This window comes from Oryza glaberrima, chromosome 1, assembly GCF_000147395.1.
Source record: "Oryza glaberrima chromosome 1, OglaRS2, whole genome shotgun sequence".
Classification (NCBI taxonomy): domain Eukaryota; kingdom Viridiplantae; phylum Streptophyta; class Magnoliopsida; order Poales; family Poaceae; genus Oryza; species Oryza glaberrima.
This window is the reverse complement of record NC_068326.1, coordinates 27,215,628-27,241,742: the sequence shown is the minus strand read 5'-3', so window position 1 is coordinate 27,241,742 and position 26,115 is coordinate 27,215,628. Positions and strand designations below refer to the sequence as shown.

Genomic DNA, 26,115 nt, shown 5'->3' with positions numbered 1-26,115 from the left:
GCAGCCTGCCAGTGCGACGGTACGGTGCTCGATCAGTGAGCCTCAGATCCTCCAGAAGCAAATCTGGATAGGATAAATGTAGGTCCAGATTCATTCCAAAAATCGATTTCCATTTTTTTTGGTGGGACGGGAACGGAGGGTGTACGCAGTTGAGTAGTTCTTGTTAAATCTCTTCAACGCCATTGCAACTGTTGGGCAGAAAGAAATTCTCGCTCAGCAAATCAATAGAGAAGTCTATGCAGGTTGAGAAATTCTCAGTTTTAGCAAAAGAGGAAAAAACTCTGCATCTTCTTATCGAGAAGGCAGAAGCCTAGAAGGTGTTTCAGCAGAAGAGAAGATGTTCATGAAGTTGGCACGCCTGATCAAATATCAGAAAAGAATGGCCGCCGCATAGTACCATCAGGTATGGTATATCAGCAATATCACGGCCATCGGAACAACTCAGAGACCAATCCATGCTCAATCTTTGACGAGTCCCAAAGCAAATAGGATTACATAAACGAGCAACAAGAATTGCAGACAATTGCTCCAGAAATCCATAGATGCCTGGTCTCCTCCTGGGGTCAGGTTTTACCATAAGAGGACAACGCCTCTACATATAAGAGCAATCTGCTTGTTACAGCCAGATGCAGTTGTCTAGCGAATTCTAAGGAAGAAAATGATAGTCTCATTCCAACAGGTCCCATTACATAGTAGTACTAACTGTTGCAAAATACTTGTTGCAAGAGCCAATCCAGACGCCAGACTTCCATTGTATACGGTTGTTAGAAGAACCGTACCTCATAATCGATGGGATTCATTGGAAGTTCAGATCGATGGGATGCAATCAATCTCAGATAACTCCAGCTGCATATCCGGAGAAGCCCTCGGCCAGAGACGCAGTTCACTTTGAACTGCTTCAAGCACGGTTGCGACATGTTCAGTCTTGTACAGCGAGCGATGATACTTAATGCTCATTCTTTTGAGGGCCCTCGCGTTCATCACCAGGAACTGACAAAGGCCGATGCGAGGGTAGCCTCCAAAGAGCGACTCGCGCATGTAGAAGGTGATAACTGACAGGTGATTTTGGATGCAATCCGCAGTTATATGCTTCTCCCAAAACTCTGCAGCTAAGTGACCGGAGTAGCGGATATCAAAAGGATCCTATGAACACAAAAGGGGAAAGATAATTAGGGCTGGATAAAAATGTGTTTTTGAGAGTGGATTATTTTTAATGGGCCTTGGGATTAAAATGCAACAGCACGTACCATGATTTCAAGATCCTTGAGGTTTGGGGAACTGTTGAGCAAGCATGAAACTAATCTGGCAAGGGCTTCATGATTGTGGTCCAGAGCAAGGGTAAGCTTCTGCAACCCAAGTAAGCAGCACTTCTTGGGCAACATCCTTGGCACTGCAATCTTGGTCTTGCTCAAGACCTGATTAAAATGCAAAAGGACAAGAAGAGTATACCTTGTGTTTTACGGAAAAAACTACACTTTGCACTTCAATCTAAATCATTTGTATATCACGGTGCACGTAGCATGTAAAATTATCATTTTATGGCTAAATGTGTCCCACAGGCTGTTTCGTTTTCTGAGTATATTGGGGGTATGTCCAACAAATCCTTTTCCTATTGAATAATTCTATGCAGAAGCTGGGGGTGTAATATCTGTTTCCAGTATCTAAAAGAGGTAAAACTATCATTGTTGGTTCTATTCATTCTTTGTGATGAAAACAACGTAGCTAATCAAGAATATTACATTTCTAAATTGTCGCATCACGATTAGCCATGTATATGGATCAATACAGAAATTTAGCAATTTATACGTAATCAGCTACATGTGTTTTACAATGTCCTCTGTTTCATATTATAAATCGTTTTGACTTTTTTTCTTAGTTAAACTTGTTTAAGTTTGATCAAGTTTGTAGAAAAATATAGTAACTTTTTCAACATAAAACAAGCATACTATCAAAATATATTCACTATTACATTTAATGAAGCTAATTTTGTACCATAAATGTTCCTAATTTTTTCTATAAACTTAGTCAAACCTAAAAAAAATTTACTAGGAAAAAAGTCAAAACGACTTACAATATGAAACGGAGGGAGTATATGATAATGCACAATAATTAAATATATGTTGCATTTATTAATTTTTTCAAATAGGTTATATTTCATATTCATTGTTAGGGATGATCAACAAAAGTGAATCAATGCCTCCAAATCAAATACAAATGCTTGAAACATAAAAAAGGGTACAAGATCTATTGTAATGAGCACACAAGTAGGCATGACTGAACATTTTCCATGGACATCGATTTGTACGTAGCCTATCTAATTAAGTTTGCAGATCACAACCATTATGTAAATTTCTAGTTATTTTCACTCAATTTATAGAGATTAATAAAAGAAATTATCACTTGGGAGAATGCTTAGACTTTGTTCATATGTGGGAGTTGGCTGCTCATTTTGGAAGTTGGGAACTTGGTCACTGTACAAGCATTGTAGCACTTACTGTGGATGCAGACGGGCTAGGATGGCGTTGACGGCGCCGTTTGGCTGCCGACATTTTCCATCCGACGCAGGCGTCACGGCGCGGCTTGCGCAACCAGTGCAGCAGAGTAAATGCACGGCAGCAAATGCTACACGCACATGCGGCAACACACTCGGGTTGTAATGCAATGAGAAAAAATGAGTAATGAAATTAAACTTTCATTTAATTTCATCGATTTTATATGGCTTCAATTTCGTAATTGTGCGATGTAAAATCTTAAACCATTTCATTAGTATGAGGTATTTGTTAAGAAATTATTTTTGATAAGATTTGATGAGTTCTACCAATATATCGAGAAGAAAATGATTATTTTCGTTGCCGGAAATATTACTAGGGTGACAATTACGAAGAAATGATTTGTCAAACTGTTGACATAAATTTGATTCACTCATTTTTGTGTGAATTGTTTGACAAATCATTTCTTCGTAATTGTCACCCTATTAATATTTCCGGCAACGAAAATAATCATTTTCTTCTCGATATATTGGTATAACTCATCAAATCTTATCAAAAATAATTTCTTAACAAATACCTCATACTAATGAAATGGTTTAAGAAATTGAAGCATATAAAATCAATGAAATTAATTGAAAGTTTAATTTCATTACTTATTTTTTCTCATTGCATTACAACCCAAGTGTGTTGTCGCATGTGCGTGTAGCATTTGTTGCTATGCATTTACTCCGCTACACCGGTCGAGCAAGCTGCGCCGTAACGCCTGCGTCGGACAGAAAATGTCGGCAACCAAACGGCGCCGTCGATGCCATCACAACCCGTTTGCATCCACAGTAAGTGCTACAATGCATGTACGGTGACCAGGTTCCCAACTTCCAAAATGAGCAGCCAACTGCCCAACTCCCACATACGAACGAAGCCTTAGTGTTGTTTGATGCATGGTGGTTTACACCGTTATCGTCATAAAGGAGGGAGGAAGGGATTTGATTCAGGTCATCTTAGTTGCTTGGTTGGTATGAAAAGAGTGGAACGCAGGGTTTTCAATCAGAATAGATCACTTCTCGCGAGCTGAACTTGCTAGTGGGTGCTTTGGTTTTGGATAGGTTACCGCTATTTTTCAGATTACTTATCTGGTTTCCCCTTTTTTAGGGAAGGTTTTCCTGGTTGGCTGGTTGAATACCTTTGTTGTAATAGCTCCCCAGTTTTCATTTGTCTGATTGGTGGATATTTGCATTTGTGTTCTGCTACAAGCTTTCAGGTAAATGCTGATCCCACCTTTTCAATACAAAGATGAGAAATCTCAAAACGCGAAGCTTGGAATATTTTGAGTATCGAAACATCACCTGACTAAAGGAACCCCTTTGGAAATGTAGAGCTGTTTATAATTTGGAAGCAAAAAAAAAAATATTTGGTGGTAACAATAACGAGTTTAGTCATTTCAATTAGCTTTTAAAGCCGCTGGATGTAAGATATGGCTGTTGAATTTCCTCCCTGAACCTTCCACCGCTATTGCTAAAGAAATTAAAGAAAATGTCCAGCCACTATTTCGCTGAGTTACTCCGGGAAAATCTTAAAATGAAGGTGGCTAAAGTTAGAAATTTGGGTGAGATCATAAACAATCTTTATTTGAGTGTTTGCTTTGCTCTAATCCTTTCATAAAACCTTGTTGGTGTTCAGTTCTTTAAATCTAGTCAGGGAAACACACTGACCTTGGAATATTCACGCGGCAGGTCCAACCGGAGCTCCTTGGCTGCTCGGATTCCACAGAAAAACGTCACCATATTCCTAATCTCGTCCGTGCGCTTGTGCTCCTTCTTTTCCATCGCCACAAAATCAAACATCTCCTGGATCTCAGCAATCGAGTAGTCTCCATCTGTTTCCTCGTTGTCGTGGAAGCTCCAAGAAAGCTCGGCGCAGCCGTAGCAGAGGCTCAGCCTTGCCAAGCGCAGCTTCGGCGCCTTCACCGAGACGCGAAGCGGGCGGTACGAATGGATCTGCAGATACTCGAGGCTAGGCGCGTCTATGACGATGTTCCGCGCCTTGCGGATGTCTTCCATCACCAGCCGCTTCATGGCCTCGCACCGGGAGAGCATGCGCTGGAGGTCGCCGTCCGTGGCGACCACGTCCTGGAGCACGAGCGACTGCAGGGCGCGCAGGCCGGTGAGCCTGTCCGGCACCCGCAGCCGGCAGGAGAAGAGCTCCAGGGAGACGAGGGTCTCGCAGGCGTACACCGGCGAAGGCAGCAGGTAGCAGCTGGTTAGGCGGGTGTTCCAGATCCTGAGCTTCAAGAGCCCGCCGCTCCGGCAGAGCACGCGGATGACGTCGTGGAACCAGCCTTCCTCCGTGAACATGACGTCGGCCTCGACATCGAAGACGGCAACCGGAGCGGCGCGGCTGCCGACGATGCAGTCCAGGGCTTCGACCCATCGATCTGGGTCCTCGCAGTAGTCATCGCCGAGGGAGTCGGCGACGTAGTCGCGGCCGTTGAAGGTGGCCGAGTCGATGTAGAGGCAAGGGAGCGTGGGGAAGACGCGGCGCCAGCGGCGGGAGAGCGCGGTCGTGACCGCCGCGTCGCGGAGCGGCATGCAGTAGAGGATGGCGTGGAGGGAGGCGTCGTCAAGCGCGCCGTCGGCGTGGGCTTGCGGAGAAGACTCGGAGGACCTTGCCTTCTTCGTCTCGGTTGGAGCTTGCTCCATGGAGGACACAGATCAGACTGCGGACTGGGCGACCGGGTAGTGGGGAACGGGGAAAATGGTTTTGCTGTTGACAGAGGTTCCCGCCAGATTGCGCAGAAGTGCGCTCTTTCCAATTTCTCTCCTTTTTAGGCAGGCACAGTCGCACAGACAGGCTGCACTGCTGCAAAACATGTGTGATCACATCAACAATTTCTTCACATACTGTATTGACCGTGCTATATTAAAGGGTATGTCTAGTTCACCCTAAAATTAAAAATTTAGTTGAAATTAGAACAATGTGATAAAAAAGTTGGAAGTTTATGTGTGTAGGAAAGTTTAATGTGATGGAAAAGTTAGAAGTTTGAAGAAAAAGTTTGTATCTAAAATTGGTTATTTCTTCCTCCATCTCAGGACCTCATCTTCTCGGTCATTTAGTTCCCAACTTTTTCTTCAAACTTCCAACTTTTCCATCACATCAAAACCTCCATACACACATAAACTTCTAACTTTTTTTTTTTAAACTTTCAATTTTAGCGTAAAATTAAACACAGCCTAAACTATTTATCACTCATATATCATATGTCAATAACACGTACTAGATCCATATGTATTGAGTCCGGTGTCAAATAGTTAATTATCGCATCTAAATTAAACATTTCCATTTTTTTTATTATGCTTATACTTATCAATTAAAATTTGAATTTCCAACTTTAAATTTGAAGGTGATTTTTTAGCTTTTTCATCGAAGTTTAAGTTTCAACCTTTACTTTTAGATCTCTAATAACACGTATATAAAATTTTTATTCACAGATTATTTTTTGTTTATAAATATGTCCCGAATTAACGAAACGATGGAACCGTTCAGTTTGATGATCTTCTAATATTTTTTAGATTTTCTTAAATCATTATCATCTAACAGAGTCCTTATTTTATTTGTGTAAATATTAAATGTGTATCGTGGAATGACCTATATGCAACCCATCAAGATTAATCTCTATTGATTCGATCCATACAACATTAAAAGTGTGAATTAATTTTTATTGGACACAAAATGATAGAACACCTTGATCAATGAAGATTAATTTTAGTATGATGGATGTGTTGATGTCTTTGGTCTTGGTGTTCTTTAATTAGGGCATCACGACGTAGTGTAAAACTAGTCAATAACCAATATAATATTTCATTCAGCCACCTAAATTAACCCATAACAAGAGCAGAAGTCACCCATAAACATATAGACTACTCGTATAGAATAAAATATATTATTTATCTCTACTCCCTCTTTTCTCCTAAGAGTAAGTTTGATAGTATAGTCAACTACCAGCTTCAGCTCCAAATCATTAATAGTCAATTTTATAGTCAATTTTATAGCCAATTTATATAATGGTTGCATATAAACATATACTACACAATTAATACATGGTCCCACCTACCATGCACACATACATCTTGGAGTTCGTACTACAGCTGACTACAAATTTATAGCCTACTGCTCTTCTCTTTCCTCTTTTATGATAACTGATAAGTAAACAAAAGTTGCAAATCTCATGATGAGAGCTGCAACGATGCATTTCTATACACTGCAGTAATAAATTATATTTCTTATCGCACTATTTGGCATTGTCGGAGGGTAAACTCCTTTAGCGGGGGAGTGTGAGGCCCTCCTTTGTTAGTTCGACCAGGAACAGCGGTTGACGATATTCCGGGCCTTGTGGATGTACATGATCTCCAGATGCTCCATGTCGCGGAAAAGTGAGATCATGCGACGGAGATCGGCGTTCGTCGCGACCACGTTGCGGAGCACAAGCGACCGCATGGCGCTCAGGCCGGTGACTCTCCCGGGCACGTGGATCCGCCAGTTGCAGAGCTCCAGCGAGGTGAGCATCTTTGCAGTTGTACACCGGGGTTGGCAGCGTGTAGCATTCGGTACACTTGGTGTTCCTGATCTTGAGCTCTAGGAGGCCGCCGCTCCCATACAGCTCGCGGAAGAAGTCGAGGAACCAACGGTCGTACAAGCCCGTGTACTTGAAATGGACCTCGAACGCGGCGATCGGCGCCGCGCGGCGGTTGAGGACGTAGGCGAGGGAGTGCATCTAGCACTTGGTGTCCTCGCGGTAGTACTCGTCGCCTTCATTGAGGAAGTCGCGGTGGTTGAAGGTGGCAGGCTTGAGGGGTATGCGGGGGAGCGTGGCAACAGTGGCGGAGCTAGGATAAAATTACAGTAGGGGCTAAACTAAATTGACTCGTCGCTGCTCCGCCTGGAGCGTCGTGCAGTCGTGCTCGTCTGCCAACTGTAGCCGCCACCCGCGGTGCCGCCCCTGCCCCCTTGCCACTCCGCGTCTCCGCCTCTCTCTGCACCTCTACGACAAGAGCGGTTGAGGGAGATTTAGGGTTGGGTGAGGATTTTTTGGGTCTTATAATAGTGTCAGACAGAATCTATCTTAACCATCCTCTCATAGATATATGGATTAGAATTTTAGGGAGATATTACGAGGGCTCTAATGGTCCATTAGGGAGTCTAAAGACCCCCCAGCCCTCACGTTTTCTCCGCCAATGCGTGGCGAAGACGCGGGGCCAGCGGCGGGAGAGCGCGGCCGTGGTCGCCGCGTCGCGGAGCGGCAGCCGATCGAGGATGCCGTCATCGAGCGCGTTGAGCCGATCCACCGCGTCCGCGTCCGCGGCCGCGGCATGGGCTTGCGGAGGAGGAGAGGGCCTTGCCCTCTTCGTCGCCGGTGTTCGGTTTGGGGATTCGAGGAAGTGGGAACAGTTTTGTTGATGACGTCGGCCGCGTTTTCCCGCCAGAATCGGGTGCTAAAGGCGCGCTCTTTTCTATAGCGAATTAGCGAGGAGGCTTGGCCCACTGGTGTTAGCTGAGATGGGCTGCTCGGCGTGTGAATAGTGTTGGGCCAAATGAGATGCTTCTGAGCTGAGCTGAGCAGCCTGCCAGTGCGACGGTATGGTGCTCAATCAGTGAGCCTCAGATTAATTCCAAAATTCGATTTTCTTTTTCGTTTGGGGGAACGGGAACGGAGGGTGTAGATAGACCTTGTTAAATCTCTTCAACGCAATTGCAACTGTAAACTGTTGGACAGAAAGAAATTATCAGTTTCCGCAAATCAATAGAGAGTCTATGCAGGTTGAGGAATTCTCAGTTTCAGCAAAAGAGAAAAAAAAACTCTGCATCTTCTTATGATTAGAAGTTCTCGAATGCATGTGGAATTGAGGATGAATTCGGGAGTACACATTATTATCGAGAAGGCAGAAGCCTAGGTGTTTCAGCAGAAGAGAAGATGTTCATGAATCAACCCGTCTCAAGTTGCCACACCTGATCAAATATCAGAAAAGAACGGCCGGTGCATAGTACCATCAGGTATGGTATATCAGCATATCACGGCCATCGGAACAACTCAGAGACCAATCCATGCTAAATCTTTGACGAGTCCCAAAGCAAATAGGATTACATAAACCAGCAACCAGAATTGCAGACAATTGCTCCAGAAATCCATAGATGCCTGGTCTCCTCCTGGGGCCAGGTTTTACCATAAGAGGACAGCGCCTCTGGAGGATAGTCTCATTCCAACAGGTCCCGTACTACATAGTAGTACTAACTGGGCAAAATACTTGTTGCAAGAGCCAATCCAGAGGCCAGACTTCACATAGAGAGGCATTCATTGGATCCTCCAGACTTCATAGATCGATCGGATGCAATCAACCTCAGACAACTCCAGCAGCACATCCGGAGAAGCCCCCGGCCAGAGATGCAGTTCACTTTGAACTGCTTCAAGCACGGTTGCGACATGTTCGGTCTCGTACAGTGAGCAATGATACTTAATGCTCATTCTTTTGAGAGCCCTAGCGTTCATCACCAGGAACTGACAAAGGCTGGTGCGAGGGTAGCCTTCGAAGAGCGTCTCACGCATGTAGAAGTCGACAACTGACAGGTGATTCAGGATGCAACCCGCAGTTATATGCTTCTCCCAGAACTCTGCAGCTAAGTGATCAGAGTAGCGGATATCAAGAGGATCCTATGAACACAAAAGGATAGTTAGGGCTGGGAACAAGTGTGTTTTAGAGAGTGGGTTACTTTTTTCACCCCGGGGCTTACGTACCATGATTTCAAGGTCCTTGAGGTTTGGAGAACTGTTGAGCAAGCATGAAGCTAATCTGGCAAGGGCTTCATGATTGTGATCCAGAATAAGGGTAAGCTTCTGCAACCCAAGCAAGTAGCACTTCTTGGGCAACATCCTCCGCATTGCAGTCTTGGCCTTGCTCAAGACCTGATAAAAATAAAAAAGGACAAGAGTATACCTCATAAAAAAACTACACTTTGCACTTCAATCTAAATCATTTGTATATCACGATGCATGTAGCATGTAAAATTATCATTTTACGGCTTCTTGTGTCCCACAGGCTGTTTCATTTTGAGAATATTGGGGTATGTCCAAAAAATCCTTTTCCTATTGATTAATTCTATGGCCAATGTCCAGCGAGGCAGAAGCAGGGGATGCAATATCAGTTTCGAGTATCTGAAAAAAGGTAAAATTATCGTTGTTGCTTCTATTCATTCTTTGTAATGAAAACAACGAAGCTAATAAGAATATTAAATTATTCAATTGTTGCATCATGATTAGCCGTGTACGTGGACCAATACGGAAATTTAGTTTAACGTAATCAGCAGAAGAGACATGCCAAAGGTAACAACTTCATGTGTTGTACTATGTGTGTGATAGCTTACATTAATTAAATATATTTTGCACCTATCAATCTATCTATTATCTATCTATTATATACTAAAAGTCCATTAAACTTTCTACAAACGCTCCTAAGCCGCCACATGGCGCTCCTACAAACACTCCTAAACCGCCACGTGGCACTATCTAATCTCATTATTGATTTTCACTTAAATTGGTGCACCCGTTAATTTAGACCATTAGATTAGATCTATTATTAAAAAGGTGATAGTTTTTATAAAAAAATATGCAACTGGTGGTGGCTGGGAAAAGGAAAGAAAACTAAATGTCCATACGCAAGTATAATTGAGAAAAAAACAAATAAAGCTTCCTACTGTTAGGCGGAAGAAAAAGAAATAAACATCTACGTACGATAAAAAATGATAAAGCCAAAAAAAAATGTGTAGTTAGTACCGGTGGAAAAAACCACGGTCTAATGTACGATTTTGTATAATATAAAATAAAATAGTACATAATATACAGAAGTACATGCATGTAAACTAGATCTATAATATAAATATCAAATATCAAATCAACGGTCTCTAAATATTATCTTTTAATTTATTTTTAATTGTATGTCCAATTTATGATCCATTGTATTCGTTTAATTATATAAAGTAATGATGTATAAAAGTAATATTATGGTCTTAAATACATCATGACACATTGGGTCGACATACAATAGGTAACTTTAGACACTAAAAATCTATTAAACTTTCTACAAACGCTTCTAAATAGCCATTTGGCGCTTCTACGAACGGTTCTACGCCACCACGTGGTGCTCTAATAAATTATAGAAAACCTTACAAATTGTGAGAAAAAAAATCATGCAATCATTTTTATTGGTTGACCTACTATTTTAAAATATTAGATTAGATTTATTTAACATACATCTAACCTGCTCAAATAATAAAAATCACGTGAATAGTTGTACGTATATATATACATACTTCCGTACTTTGCTAGCTTAAAGAAAAAGGAAAAAATGTAATTACGATTGAAAAAAGAAGGATTAGCCATGCCACGGTCCCACCTAATTGTTACGAGTTACACGTACATAGGTAACTTTCACCCAAAAAAGTGAAAAAAAATCTCAAATGTACAATGCATACTACTATTCACCAGATTGAGAAAAAAAATTCTCCTGGTATGTACAAACCCTGTCATCGGCTTTCACTTAAATCATTTAGAAAAATTAGAAAAATAAAATCTCCACCTCCTCCTCACTCTCACATCTACGCAACACTGTCGTCCCCTTCCTATTGTTTTATCTATTAAATTAAAAGAGAAACAATAAATAAAGTTTGATATTTTTTAATACAAAGTAGAAACGTGGGCACTCACAACGCGCGTACACTCACATCTATGAACGCGCACGTGCACATACTCCTATGAGTACTTTCGAGAGACTAGGCTGATATATATTGAGATTGACAAAGTCACTATGTATGTCTCGCTGTCGACGGGTACGTCACCTACTACTGAAAGAATTTGTCAAGTCTGGGATATGAACCCGAGTGGGTAAATTCCATCACAACGAACCACACCGGTTGAGCTACGTTCACTTCACAATAATGTTGGATATTAAATCGACCATAATTTGTAAGCTACATTTTTAGAATACTTATATGCCTTTTAAACCAGTGGAATCATTATTTCTAACAGTTAGATCTATCTTATATAAGAAAAACCAGATGTGTATACATGGTACATCACATTTCAAAAATATTATTGTGCAATTATATTTTGATTTCACATTAGCTTGCATGGAACTTCTGACCCACTCTACATGAAATGTTCATACATGGATCGGCTCTCAAATTACATCAATCATATTAGCCTATATAAATCCATATATTTAATGGAGCATCATGTCCCACCCAATTAATCCTTGAATAAACCATGATAATATATATGCAATTAAAAATGAAAAATAGCTTAGTTTTACTTTACACTTACTTTCCGTTGACATGTTTTCTAAAGAAAATAAGTCTACCTTCTTTTCAAGTGATGTAGAAGATTATAAATAATTGCTTATAGATATTACTTAAATATGATATAATATAAAACTAATAGGTTAGAAAATTATAAAAGAAATTAATGTCGACAAAAACAATTTATGGACAAATCGTGGTAGATGTTCACCGGTTAATATTTTGCTCTTATAAGGGTCTCAAACTTAGCATATGACACATGCCCGCGCATTCGCGCGGGCTACCTTCCTAGTTTTTTTTAAATAGGCCATATTTCATATTCATTATTAGGGATGAGCAACATAAGTCAACCAATGCCTCCAAATCAAATACAAATGCCTGAAACATTAAAAAGTGTACAGGATCTATTGTAATAAGCACACAAGTAGACATAAATAAACATTTTCCATGGACATCGATTTGTAGGTAGCCTATCTGATTAAGTTTGCAGATCACAACCATTATGTAAATTTCTAGTTTTTTCACTCAATTTGTAGAGATTAAACATGCTTTCTGTTGCTTGATGCATGGTAGTTTACGCAGCTATGTGACTGCCATAAAGGAGGGAGGGGGTGGGGGAGGGATTTGATTCAGACCATCTTAGTTGCTTGGCTGGTATGGAAAAGAGTGTAAGCAGGGTTTTCAATCACGAAGAGAACACTTCTCGCGAGCTGCACTTGCTATTGCGTACAAGTGCTTTTTTTTGTCTTATCTTTTGATAGAAAAATGATTTTTAAGAAATTCTTTTTGGAAAAGTTCCTCACAAGTATAAAGATCAAATCTGCAAGGTTTCAACTCATTTCGATTTGATTTGCAAAGATTTTGACTTTTTCTTGTTTTGCTCAGCTTGCTGAAATTTTCAGAACAGCCATGTTTTTAGGCTGATTTGTGATTTTTTATCTCCAAATGGGTTGCAAATTTGAAGAAGATCACAATATGACTTTTGATCCTCAATAGTTGAAGTTTACTTCCAAATTTACTCAGAATTTTAAGTGGTCATTTGGATGCCTTTTCAACCTCATTTTCAGTCTCCAAAAATCTGAAAAAGTCTGAAATTTTCAGTTGGCAGAAAGCTTGTGAGATTTGTTTCTTCAATTCAGTTGAGATATGGGAAAGGACCCCAAAATGAAACTTGTGCATTCTTTCATGAACTAGCTCCAGGATTTATGGCATATTTTTCCGAGCTTGGTTCCACATGTTTCTATTGCTAAAAGACACCATCATTGCTACATGCTTTTCAGCTAAATATGTATTTCAAAGTGCATATCACTTCTTGTTGATTATTTGAGCATGGTGGTGCAATATAAGATGTTTCAAGTAATGAGCACTTGCTATTTTGAAAACCTCATGAATCCTTAAGCTCTTGTGGATGTGATCCTTGCTTGAACTCTTTTGGTTTTTGAAATGCCCATGATATATGAAACCATCTAAACTCAAAAGTCATTTTTGGACTTCTCAAAACCAAGCCTCCATGGATAGACTCCAAATTCCAATATTTGCCACCAAATACAAGTTGATCCTTGCTACCAAAGCCAACTATCGATACTTGATCCCAAATTCAAATTCCTATACACAAGTGGTCTCTCAACACATGGTAGTGTCTCATGATCATCTTGAACCCAACACTTGCTCATCATTTCCATTCCTTGCCGATATTACACACTTGAGCAACATACTTCCAATATGCTTAACCAAGCTCCTCTTAGTGCTTGACATTCTTAAAAAAAAACTTGATGAGAATATCTCAAGTGAAAGTTCAAGTGCTCAAACTAACCCCTTCTACATATGGAATCTATTCCAAATTCCCCATCCAAATACAAGCCTCTATGAGTAAGGGGGAGTTTTCCTAAATGGGTCATTTCTAAACTTGTTGCTTTGTGCTTCCACAAAAATATTATTTGGCCTTGTGAGTCTTTATTTCTTTTTGGGCTTTTGTAATTTCCTATTTTCTACCCTTTTTCATTTTTGGGTGATTAATGCCAAAAGGGTGAGAATATTTGAGGATCCCACATTTGATCTTAAAGGGAGAGAATATATGTGATCTCTTTATGATCATAGCTATAAAGGGGGGAAATAATCTAGGATCATAAATCATAGCATTACATATGCATCATATGCATAAGCATGTCATTGGCATATATTTCATTTCTATTTACTCATTGACATGCATGGATATAAATCAATTGCCAAGCTTCAATATAATGTTGATTTATATCCCTCATATCCAAATGTGGTTATTATAAATGGATTTGTCATCAATCACCAAAAAGGGGGAGATTGTAAGTTCAAGTGCCTTAATTTGGTTTTGGTGATTAATGACAAATCTAGTTATATGAGACTAACATTTTTATGAGTTTTTTTTTGACTAGTCTCATTTGGATATGAAAGTAAAAATGATTAGAGGTATGTATTAAACTTCACATATTCTAACTTGGTCTCTCTTGTGGATCCAAAATATAGTGTGAGCTCCCTCATTGATCTTGATTGATTATGTGCATATGTGTTCCTTTATATCCATATGTATGCACATCTTGAGGGGGAGGTTATTCTATATTTTGTTTATTATAAGATTTCTATCTTGATTTGAAATCATCTTTCAACTCATCTCTCTATATTGTTTATATCGGATTATTATCTATCACAGAAGAGAGAAAAGATTGAAAGATCCTGGATTAAACAATTTGTGTAATTGTTGCTTTGGTGATAGATGATAAACCGATGTTTATGGGATTAACCTCTCTTTTACATAAGTTTTCAACAAGGTTATTTCCCGATAATGAGATGTGGTAGATATGCATTCTTTGGTGATGGACCTTAATCATGATAAGGATGAAATTCATGGAGATAAAGCGATATGTATCACTTCTTATCTCCTACTTTTTGATAGGTTCATATATATGATTTCCATGTTATTGTTATATAAGTGTGACACTAATGTTTACTTGAGTCTTATCTTATTTAGTCTCCTTTACATTGAGAACATGGAGATCATGAAGGTATGTGTTTTTTGGTTTATCTTTATCACTGCTACATGCCTTCTCCATGTGTATAGGATAAACCCCATTGGTTCTTCATAACTTATGCATACACTTGCCTCTCTTGTATATTTATTTGTATGCATATATTTAGGGGGAGCAAATCCTATACATTTATTGTGCATGTTTTAGATCCACGTTGTTCACCTATTATTTATATTGGATCTTTGCATTTGAGCTTGCATACGAGTATATGACACTTGCGATGTTAATGAATACTCAACAAACATATCCATATCTTTCATATGCAACCGGTTGGTCACCAAGTGGAGGATGACAACCGATTTGTTGGTACTAATGTTCTTCTTTGAGATGTGCAAAGCAATAGGTCTAATTGTGATGAGGCTAATGGATGACACCATGGGTTGATGGTCACCAAGCCAAGGGCATCGCCGTGTCGACAAGAATGAAATCAAGCTTGTGATGAGAAGAAAGTCTTGACAAATGATGGTAAATACCTTGGTACAAACATGGTTGAATCAAATGGTCACAAGTGTTGATCTCGACTCAAGCTTGACCCCAAGATGGATGGCGCAAGGCAAAGGTATAATGTAGCTAAGAATGTTTTCTTAGTCTTTTCCCGGTCTTGTGTTTGGTGTAGACCGGATTTGCTAGATAGGCGCCATACTATCAAGAGGGGTCTATGAAGCGAGCTTGTGGATGATCTTGTGCCATATTAGTTCATATGCATGTAGGTGCATTTGGTGGGCTTGTCTAGCCAAGTGTGATGAGTTTTCTCAAGTCCTAAACCAAGAGAGAAGTGGGCATGTCCAATAGGAGTGAGTGACATCTTGTGGGTATGTCCGGTGGATATCCTTTGGAGTGTGAGCCCTTTATCCTTGACTTAAGTTGTGTTTCTTGGATGGTTTTTTCATGGGTTGGATGGCCCTTTGAATAATATTTCCATAGAGTCCAAGAACGCCAAATTCCGAGACCCGAGTCAAGAGATATCGCCGTTTTACTAACGGTCGGTTGAGCTGAAAAGTGACCTAAGGTCTGACCGTGGGCCTTAGGCCGGTCTGACCGGGCCTGTTAGCCGGTCTAACTGGCGTGGTAAGGCCGGTCTGACCGGCCTCACTGATCTGTTGCAATGGTCTGGTTTTTGGTGGCGATACAGAGCCGCCAGAGCCACAACCGGTCAGACCGAGCCGATGGCGGTTTGACCGAGCCGATGGCAGTCTGACCGAGCCGTGGACGGTCTGACCGGCTACTACACCCCGGTCAGACCGGCCAGGTTGAGTGGGCTCAATGATTTCCCTGTAACGGCTAGTTTTCTAGCCGTTACAAAGTAGTCCGGTCTGACCGGCCATTCTATGGCGGTTTGACCGGCAGAGCACAGAGTTGGAGATTTCGACTCCAACGGCTAGTTTCGGTGGTTAGGAATATATATACCCACTCCCTAGCAGCAAGGGTAAGGTTTTGGCACTCCATTGCATTATCTTGAACCCTTGCAAGAGCTCTCACACCCTTGTGCACTTAGTTTATCTAGTGAGGTGTTAGAGAGTGAGTTAAGCCAATCCAAGTGCATTGCTTCATTGTTATAGCTAGTGTGGCACTTGATCATCCTCGGCAAGCATCCTAGACTTGTTACTCTTGGATGTTGCCGCCTCCTAGACGGCTTGTGGAGATGTTGCTCGGTGACCTCTCCGAGGAGATTGTGGAGGAGGCCCGACGCCGTTTGTGAGTGGTTTGGAGTTCACCACCTTCAGAGTGAAGGAAGAACTACCCCGAGTGATCGAGGCTTGGGTAGTCCTCTCCGTGGGCCGGCTCCCGCCTTGCCCACCCCTTGACGAAGGGGGCGTGCGGTGGCTTCGTGGTTGAGCGATGGAGTTGGGCTCGCCTCAACGGGGATTAGGAAAACTTAGGTTTGCAAAACTTAACTTAGTTGCTTAGTTAACCTTACACCTCACCTTGCCTAACAACTTAGGTTATTTTTGTTTAAGTGCCATTAAGTTTTAAAACCGCCTATTCACTCCCCCTCTAGTCGGCCTCCTTGATCCTACACTCTCCCCCATCTGCTCGCCCACCGCTGCCCACCCTGTCGCGTCGGGCGAGCTCGCCGTAGTGCTGACCGCCACCTCTCCCGCCACCACTGTCGCGCCGACCGACCTCGCCGAAGTGCTGACCGCCTCCTCTCTCGCTGCCACCATCGCGCCGGTGGCCACTCTCCCACTCCCCCGCCGCTGGCCTTCTCTCCCCCATCTGCTCGCCCACCGCCGTCCGCCCTGTCGCGCCGGGCGAGCTCGCCGTGGTGCCGACCGCCACCTCTCCCGCCGCCATCGTCGCGCTGGTGGCCTCTCTCCCCCTCCCCCGCCGCCGGCCTTCTCTCCCCCATCTGCTCGCCCACTGCCGCTCGCCCCGTCGCACCCCCCGCGTCCCCTACTTCGCCCGTGCCTGAAGCCGCTGCTCGACTGCCGCTTGCCGCCACAGCCGCACTCGCCCGCCGCTTGTCGTCACAACCGCGCTCGCCCGCCAACACCGTTGCTTCGCCTGTCTCCGCCCGCATGAGGAGAGAAGAAGAGAAAAAAGCGGGGCCTACATCATTTTCTCACTTACATGTGGGCCCCACGTATTTTTTTAATTTTTTTTTGCTGACTAGGATGCCACGTCAGCGAAACCACCGATGTATACTGCTAAGGGACCTCCGGTGAAAGGTTTGAATGAGTTTAGGGGCGAACATTTCTAGTTTTGTGGTTGAGGGACCTAAAAAATCTCGCTGTTAAATTGAGAGACCTCCGGTGAACTTATTCCCCGATAGAATGCTCAGGCTTGGTTCCCCAGTGAGATCTTGATTATTTTTTGTATTTTTATATTTTATTTTTTTATTACTGTTTCAAAGTTTTAAAAAATATACTCATCCCGCCCTACCGTAGGGTGAGACATATAAATCACCCCGACGGTAGGGCAATCTATGTGATGTGGCACCTCGCGGGAGGGGTGTGCAATGGCAATTTTGCATATGGTCCTTTCCAGGCGATAAATCACCCGTGCCGTAGGGATGCAAAGTTTGGTGATGCATGAGGCGTGCCATGCCTATTTTGTGAATGGACCCTTTCCAACAATAAATCGTCCTGCCCTAATTGCCAGATGGTTCCTTCCCAATGGTAAATCGTCCTCCCCTAAAGCGATTAATCCTTGGGAAGGGAGCGACTACAAAATTGCCACGCCACACCTCCCCATTTGGTGCCATGTCACATAGATTGCTTTATCATAAGGTGATTTATATGTCCCGTCCTACGGTAGGACGAGATGAGTATATTCCTGTAAAATTTTGAAATGGAGAAATTATTTTTTAAATCTTTTATAAAATAAATTGAAAAATCGTGCCATCCTCATTCTCACCATTAACAGAAACGGAGGTCTTCAATCTGTCCAAAGATAATCCTATATCCGCAACAATTGCTCATTTTATCAGATTCAGAAGGCACTGAAAACAGTCTAATCCATCCTCCACGCCTCCACCTTTGCAAAGTACTACTCGCAAAGAAAATGGTCAGAACAATCAAGAAACCATTTTTTAGTCATCTTGGGTCCAAGTTTTCTCACAACAGAAGCCGGCCATGATAGCACAAAAGAGCATTCTAGTTACTTGGTTCATTTGATAGGCAGCCATCACAAAAGCCTGAAGATGTGACTAATAAGAGGCTCATAGTAGTAATACTGACGACGTAGACCAGTGCTTCGAAAGAACTTTGGTGACAACCATACGGTGGTTCGAAGCACACTGCAGTAGTGCAATCAGTCCATGATGACTGATGACACAGTAGGTAATCAAAAGAACAAGTCTTCAGGTGCAGGTGCTTCTTTAGCAGCCCGATCTAATACCACGAAGGTAGGCGGTCAACAGCGCGGATCTCCACCAGCGCGCCCGGAGAAGCCCGAGGCCACAGAGGGAGCTCGCTTTGGACACTCTCCAGCTCAGCGGAGTACCGGTCCTGATCCTCCAAGCGCCGATACTTGATGCTCAACCTTTCGAGAGCCCTGGCTCGCATCAGCAGCAACTTTGAGAGGTCGATGTAGGAGCGTCCCTGGAAGCACTCACTGTTCAGGTAGAAGGTGACAGTTGATAGATGATTCTGAACACATTCAGCTGCACCCATGTTCTTCTCCCAGAAGTCCGGCACGTCAGTGCTTGCGCGACGATCATCGAAAAAATCCTAGCAAACACGGTGACGGACAGGAGTTAGTAATAAGAAAGTAATGCAAATTAGCGGAGTTAACTAGTTAAGTAATTTGTCTCCATGCATGGTGCTTACATTCTTGATCTCGAGAACCTTGAGGTTCGGAGAGCTGTTCTGGAGGCACGACACCACTTGAGCAATGGCTCCGTCGTTGTGTTCAGATAAAGGATAAGCTTCTGCAGCCCACGCAAGTAGGATTTTTTGGGCAACCTCATTGGTAATGAGATGCTGGTATTCCTTAAAACCTTGTTAAAGTGTTAAGAACAACAGAAGTTACAGTGTTACACTTCAATCATATATATAATGTATATGCAAAATCATCTTTAATGGCAAATAAGAGAAGCAAACAGAACAAGAGCGCCAGCTTATGCCCAAATTTATTCAAAGCAGGAAACTCGTTTAAATACATGAATTCATCCAAATATCACTGTAATTCCTAACCTATGCATGCTTACAAACATAAATAATTGCAAACAGTGAATGACACAAGTCATGAACAGATAAATACTAGTAAAAGGATTGAGAGTATACTATAACCTGACCTCAGCCAGTCAGCAGAATTTCTTAATATCTACAATGATCGAATCACGTAGCTTTCGTGTTCGCTTCATATAAAAAGGGTTAACCCGGTAGTGATATGGTTAGAGGGAAGATGTCTTATAAATTGGTTTCACCCTTGCTAAACTAAACTAGCAAGATGGTACTAAATATGCGCACACAGCTTTCATGGGTTACACATGCCTCATCCTAATTGGGTCAGGATATCACAGTGATGAGGTGACTTTCTAATTTCTAATTGTTTTTCCATATCTTGGAAATATGATGCCAGAGTTTCACGTTGATAGCAGGACATTTCACACCAAATTTAGCTCCATAGTTTGCATGATTCAATCATGGTAAATATCTCATTGTCATTTTAGTGTGATGATTTAATCTAACCAAATCAGACCAAACAAAAATCATAAGATGACTGTGTTTCAAAAATCATAAGGTGAGACGAACTTCTGGTGAAGCATAGCTACAACCTGCAATTGCAAAGCACTGACCTTGGCGTACTCATATGGCAAGTACAAATACAGCTCTTTGGCACAGTTCAATCCGCTGAGAAATGTCACCATGTTCGTAGCCTCATCCGTCTTCCTCTGCTCCCGCCTCTCCTGCGCCTCGAACTCATACAGCTGAAGACTTCCGCGCTTGCTTTCGATCTCGCTATCGGAGTTGTTGTAGATGCTCCAAGAAACTTCGGCGACGCCGTAGCCGAGGCTCAGCTTCGCCGACTCCAGGTGAGGCGCCTTCTTCAGCGCGACGCAGAGCGGACGGTACGAGTGGATCTCCAGCTGCTTGAGGCTTGACCCGCGGATCACGACGTTCCGCACCCGGTGGCAGTCGTCGAGCACGAGCCGCTCCACGGCCCGGCAACGCGAGACGACGCGCCGGAGGCCGACGTCCGTGGCGACGACGCGGCGGAGCACGAGCGAGCGCACGGCGCGCAGGCCGGTGAGCTTGCCCGGCACGCGGAGGTGGCACGCGTCGAGCTCGAGCGAGGTGAGCGTCGCGCAGGCGTACACCGGGGAGGGCACGACGTAGCACTCGTGGACGTGCTCGTTCCGCACCGCGAGCTCCTGCAGGCCGCCGCTCCGGCAGAGCGTGCGGAAGAAGGAGTAGAACCAGTCGTCGTAGCCCTCCAGGAGGTCCATGTCGGCGTCGACCTCGAACGCGGCGACCGGCGAGAGGCGGCCGTCGAGGACGCGGTCCAGGGCGTCGACCCAGCGGTCGTCGTCGTCGCAGTAGCCGATGTCGAGGGAGGCGCGGCTGTTGAACGTGGTCGGGCCGAGGCGGAGCCGCGGGAGCGTGGAGAAGACGCGGGGCCAGCGGCTGGACAGCGCGGTGGTGATCGCGTCGTCGCGGAGCGGGAGGCGCGCGAGGATCTCGCGGACGATGCCGTCATCGAGCGCGCTGAGACGGTCCAACCTCCTCGGAGGCGTCGTCCTGCGGGTGCGATGGCTTCGCCTTCTTCGCCGGTGGGGCTTCTTGTTCCATGGATGCGGCTTCGAAGGGCACGACTTCTCAGGCGGCGGCGACGTGCGTGTGTGTGCCGTGTGCGGTTTATATCATGGAAGACGGAAGGGCGCGGTGTTCTCCCGCCAATGCCGCCATTCCGAGGGAATCGGTTCGTCTTCCCCCGGATTCTCTTCCGTGGTCCGCGCGAGGTGGCTCAGTACTGCTGGCCCCACGTGTCAGCTACCGCAACAGCTTACTACTTACTACTCGGTCCCATCATATAAGGGATTATTATATATTTTATTTGTGACATACTTTATTATTTAAAGTAATTTAAACACAATTTTTTAGTTTTTATATTTACATAAATTTTTTAAATAAGAACGGAGGGATTACTCCTCTTGGGCATTTGTCCCGTACTCCCGTGTACCACACCTGCAAGGCTACACGCCCTACACCGCACACTCTTCTGCACGCATAGTAGCTGCGCACGCGCCGGCCCGTGGGCCGTAGCTCCTCCAAAGCCGTGGCGGCCCAACAAGAGCGGGCCGGCAACACGAGCCACAGACCCAGTGCAGCTCGGGGACCGTACGACCGATCTGGCACGGACCAAGCCCACTGCCCACCTCATCGCGTCGGCTCCACAAGACCACAACCACAACTCCACAAGCACACGAGTCGGCTCCCGTTCAGGATGCTGCTGCGTCTTCCGTGCGCGCGCGGCCCCGCGCCGGCGGCCGCCGCCCGGTGGAGACCCCCGGGGCGGGCGGCGCGGACGGCACCACGTCTCGGCCGAGGGCACGCCGCCGCTTCGTCCGCCGACGGCAGCGGCGCTCCGAGCTCTCCGGTACGAGTATCCCTTGCTTCGGGTGATTTTTTTTTTTCCGTTTCGAAGCTTTTTGTTCTCTGCCATTCCCAAGCTCTGACCCTGGCGTTGCCGCCGCAGTCCCTCCACTACGACTACGATCCTTTGGCCGACCTCCTTGGACCAGACGTCGACCCGACCTCATCCCAGTACGTGTTTACTCTTCCATACTGTTCGATCGTGTGTTAGCTAGCTGATCGTCAGACAGTTCAGATAGAAGATGAAGCGTTGTTGTGAGGTTGTAAGCTACTGCACAATTCTATGCGTGAATAGTGGAGTACCATCTGATTTTCACCACTATGGAGTGGTGAATTAGGTTTAGGTGAGGTAAGTAGAGTACTAGTCAGTCTCAGAAAGGGTTCCACCTTTGATCACTTCCGAGAATGCATTTGTTGGATTAATTTGTGGCAAACATAAAACATCACACCTAAAATTAGCTGCTTACTTGGCATGTTTTCGTACAAGTTCTGCAACAGAGAGGCGTGTTGAATTTCTTTCCTCTCAAATAGGATTTGTAACTGCAGAAGATCTTTCAATGCCGGCGTCATCTTGGTGACTTGGCTAATTTGGAAAGAGCACAATGAGTCTTTGAGGGGCGTGCAGTCTCTCCGGTGAATCTTTGTGCGTCAATTGAAGATGAGTGGAAATCGTGGCTGGAAGCGGGCTTGCCGTAGTGTAAATAGAGGGTTTCTTTCTGGGTTGCTGTTGTAGCACGCCTTTTCTCTTGGCGTGCCATGAAATCTGTAACTTCTTTCTTCCTTCTTAATATACTCCAGTCGGTCTTTGCCAACCCGGTGAAAAAAAAAAGGATTTCTAACTTGCCAGACACAGGGAATTTGGTGAAGGAAAATCATGTCCATGGCAAATGGCATTCTTTCAACAGAGCTGAGCATCGTGTATTACGTGCCATCAAAGCTTTGAGAACTGAGGGAAGACTTCAACGGTTCCCTGTTAGTGCGTGTTGAAAAGGGTAGTCTTTTGGTGCAGGAATACTGCTCCAGTTGCAGAGAAGGGGAAGCTGAGGTCCTGGGTTGGTCCAAATGGGCAATACTATCGTGAGCTGCCTTGCCCTAGCTGTCGAGGTAGAGGATACACTCCTTGCAAACAGTGTGGGATAGACAGATCCAGTTTGGACTGCCCTATGTGCAATGGCAAGGTGAGCCTGCCAGATATGCTGTAGCCTGTAAGTCAGCGTCAAGAAAATGATATTCCTAAATATATGTGTTCTTTCATATACTTATGCAAATATTGTTATGCTTGTCTATCAGGGCATTAGGGAGTGTGTGCAATGTGCTGGAGAGTGTGTTATATGGCAAGAATCTATTGATGAGCAACCATGGGAGAAAGTTCGTTCTAGGTGAATGCGGCATCTTTTAATTTAGTCTTATACCAACTTGCTTGTTATAGCCAGACATTTTACCCATTAGAGTAACTGCAGAAAGATTTGTTGTTGCAAACTTCTTTGAAGGCTATTAAGATGTTCATTGTGATTTGAATTGTCTATTTCCTGTAGACATTTAATTTTATGGAAAATTGTGACCAATGAAGTAATTATTTATGGCTCTTTAACATAGCTAGAGAAAAATACTTTAGGATTCCTGTTCTTAATGCTACCTACCCTTCTTCAACTTGCAGTTCTCCCTTGAAAGTAAAAGAGGATGATGAAGTCGACAAACTGGAGATAAAGATTAACACATCAAAAAGATCAAGGCGTACTTACCCATCTCCATCCCCTGAAGTTGCCCTGAAGATTAGCAGATCTTTAAGAGTAAGTGATGATGCTTTCTTACATGCAGAATACCAAACTGTACCTTATCTGCCAATATGCTTTGCTATCTTTACTTATGGCTTTTTAAAAAGCTTAATAACAATTGCAGAGTCTGAATGCTAAAACAGGACTGTTTACTAAGCATATGAAGATTATACACCAAGACCCCAAATTGCATGCACAAAGGGTTGCTGCAATCAAAGTAAGATTTAAGGAGAACTGTCGTAATCATATGTTCTTGTTAGATATGATCTGATTGACACTGAACTATCCCTCTCTTTTTTTAATTTGTATCTGAACTTGAAGAAAACAAAAGGTACTGCTGCTGCAAGAAAGCATGCATCTGAAACTCAAAAGGCATTCTTCAGCAATCCCGAGAATCGGCTTAAGAGAAGCATTGCCATGAAAGGTAAATCTACCTTTCATTTACTCATTAGCGAAGTGTATGTCCATTTAGACAGTTTGGCCATTTCTGTTGCCAGCTGCTCCTGTCCTTGTATTGTTAGCCAGCATGTTTATGTATTCTCTTTGTCTTGAGTTCAATTGGTAGCACTAGAATTGATTATAGTCTTACTTCAATGTACACTTTTGCATGGATATTCTGCTTGTTACCAAGTTGGAACTTCTTGTCCACATGAAGAACATTTGACACCTGATGCTTTGCAGGGGTGAAATTCTTCTGCAGCAAATGTGGGCAAGAAGGTCATAGGAGCTTCTATTGCCCAACAGTGAGAGAAATTTCAGGCAGAGCGCATTTCAGATGCCGATTATGTGGGGGAAAGGGTCATAATAGCCGAACATGTGGAAAGCCAAAGTCAGAGAATGAGTGTCAACGACAACCTCGGCACTGCAGCCAATGTGGTGAAAGGGGGCACAACCGTCGTAACTGTCCCAGATCCACCACCGTTGAGGTTGAGGTTGGTGCTTCTGGCTATATAGTTAAACAAGATAATGTTCATAGTTCAGGTATTTATTCATGTAGTTTCTGCTCGGCAAAGGGGCACAATAGGCGTACATGCCCGAAAAGAAAGGCTAGCATAGGGCAGCAGAAAGATTGAAATATACATGTTAATCCACATAGCAATCTTATGGTGTTTGCTGAAAAGTTTGTGATGGTCGCTTTCATTTCCTTATATAATACACGTTGGTGCACGGGACCAAGTTGGTTTCTGTTCGCATTGTATATTTTCACCACTACTTTTGCATTGTATACTTGCATTTCTGCTTGTTTGTATATCGTCAGCTCTGGTAGGGTGGTATACAAAGCCAAAGGTTTCAGACTTTCAGTACATTCTTGAGGCATGACACACGGTGGACTTCTGAGGACTATTGGCTATTGTGAAAATTCACCATCGTTTGTATATTTCACTCCAAAGATCTGATAAAATAAGTCACCCCTGCAGTTACATTTTGCAGGATGTCAAGATTTACTCAGAGTAAGACCCTTTTCTGGGCCGAATTGCATGCGCTCTGGAGTTTGTCACAAAATATAATATGCATTTTGTTTCGTTAGAACAAGATTTCAACCAACAGTTACTCTATTCAGATATAGTTTTTTTAACATAAAATTGATGTTATTAGATTATGCATTCAAAAGTACTTATAATTATATTTTTTTTATCACATAAATAATATAGTAAAGCAATTGATGATCAACACCTTTTCCTCAATTTTCTTGGGTGAGTGATCCTTCAACAGTTTGCCGGTCGGAGCCGTTCAGACTCTATCCTGACCCATCATTACTTTCGTACTGAACTGGCTAGGCTAGGCTGGATCAGCAATGATCGATGCTTTTCGATGTTGCTTTTCGACTTTTGGTTGTTGGCCGGGGATCTTGGGGCAGCGAATTGCGATGTTCACCCGGTACTTGAATGTTGGAGTATAGATTAGCTTTTAAGTTTCTTCTGAAAGATTAGTTTCAAGTTCCTTTTGGAACTTAGGAATTTTACAGGATCTTACATGAATCACAGAATCACGAGAACTTTTATTTATTGTTCTATAAAAAAAATCACAGAATCAGTATTTTGCACATCCCCATTTGAAATGCAGTGCTTCTCCCAGAGAGACGAGACCCGAGTGTTACCGTGGGCCCAGCGAGCCGGGCCATCTCACCAGGACTTGAGGGCTGTGTTCGGAAGAAAAGTTTCCAGGACTGCATATTAATTAAGCATTATCTTAAAAGATCTAAAAATTTATATTAATATAATTGTTTATTATAGGATATTTTTTTAAGAAACACATCACATAGCAATTTGGAAAGTGTACATACGAAAAACGAGTGAATAACGATAATTTGGACATTAGAACACAGGCCGAAGGGTACACAGACTTCAGACACCACGGCCACCTCAGCCAGCGTTTCACCCCTTCAAATCGAAAGGCCGCACGCCGCACCCAA

General features: G+C 43.3%; 3 protein-coding genes across 3 annotated transcripts; 1 reads left to right on the top strand and 2 right to left on the bottom strand.

Moving 5' to 3' along the window:
- Nucleotides 1-513: 513 nt before the first annotated feature.
- LOC127760646 (putative F-box protein At3g44060) lies at nt 514-5,276 on the bottom strand. Its single transcript, XM_052284937.1, has 3 exons — nt 4,199-5,276; nt 1,248-1,415; nt 514-1,143 (listed from the first exon to the last, which is right to left on the bottom strand). The coding sequence occupies exons 1-3, from the start codon at nt 5,183-5,185 to the stop codon at nt 808-810; spliced, it is 1,491 nt and encodes a 496-aa protein (XP_052140897.1). The 5' UTR covers nt 5,186-5,276; the 3' UTR covers nt 514-807.
- A 13,311-nt stretch (nt 5,277-18,587) lies between these two features.
- On the bottom strand, nt 18,588-21,715 carry LOC127786424 (putative FBD-associated F-box protein At5g53635). The gene is made up of 4 exons (XM_052277736.1): nt 21,695-21,715; nt 20,130-21,113; nt 19,159-19,320; nt 18,588-19,059 (listed from the first exon to the last, which is right to left on the bottom strand). The coding sequence occupies exons 1-4, from the start codon at nt 21,713-21,715 to the stop codon at nt 18,721-18,723; spliced, it is 1,506 nt and encodes a 501-aa protein (XP_052133696.1). The 3' UTR covers nt 18,588-18,720.
- Nucleotides 21,716-21,746: 31 nt separating this feature from the next.
- LOC127760655 (branchpoint-bridging protein) lies at nt 21,747-24,925 on the top strand. Its single transcript, XM_052284947.1, has 8 exons — nt 21,747-21,931; nt 22,031-22,098; nt 22,937-23,105; nt 23,218-23,306; nt 23,585-23,717; nt 23,827-23,919; nt 24,024-24,126; nt 24,384-24,925. Exons 1-8 carry the CDS (start codon nt 21,779-21,781, stop codon nt 24,773-24,775), a joined length of 1,200 nt encoding a protein of 399 aa, XP_052140907.1. The 5' UTR covers nt 21,747-21,778; the 3' UTR covers nt 24,776-24,925.
- Nucleotides 24,926-26,115: the final 1,190 nt, after the last annotated feature.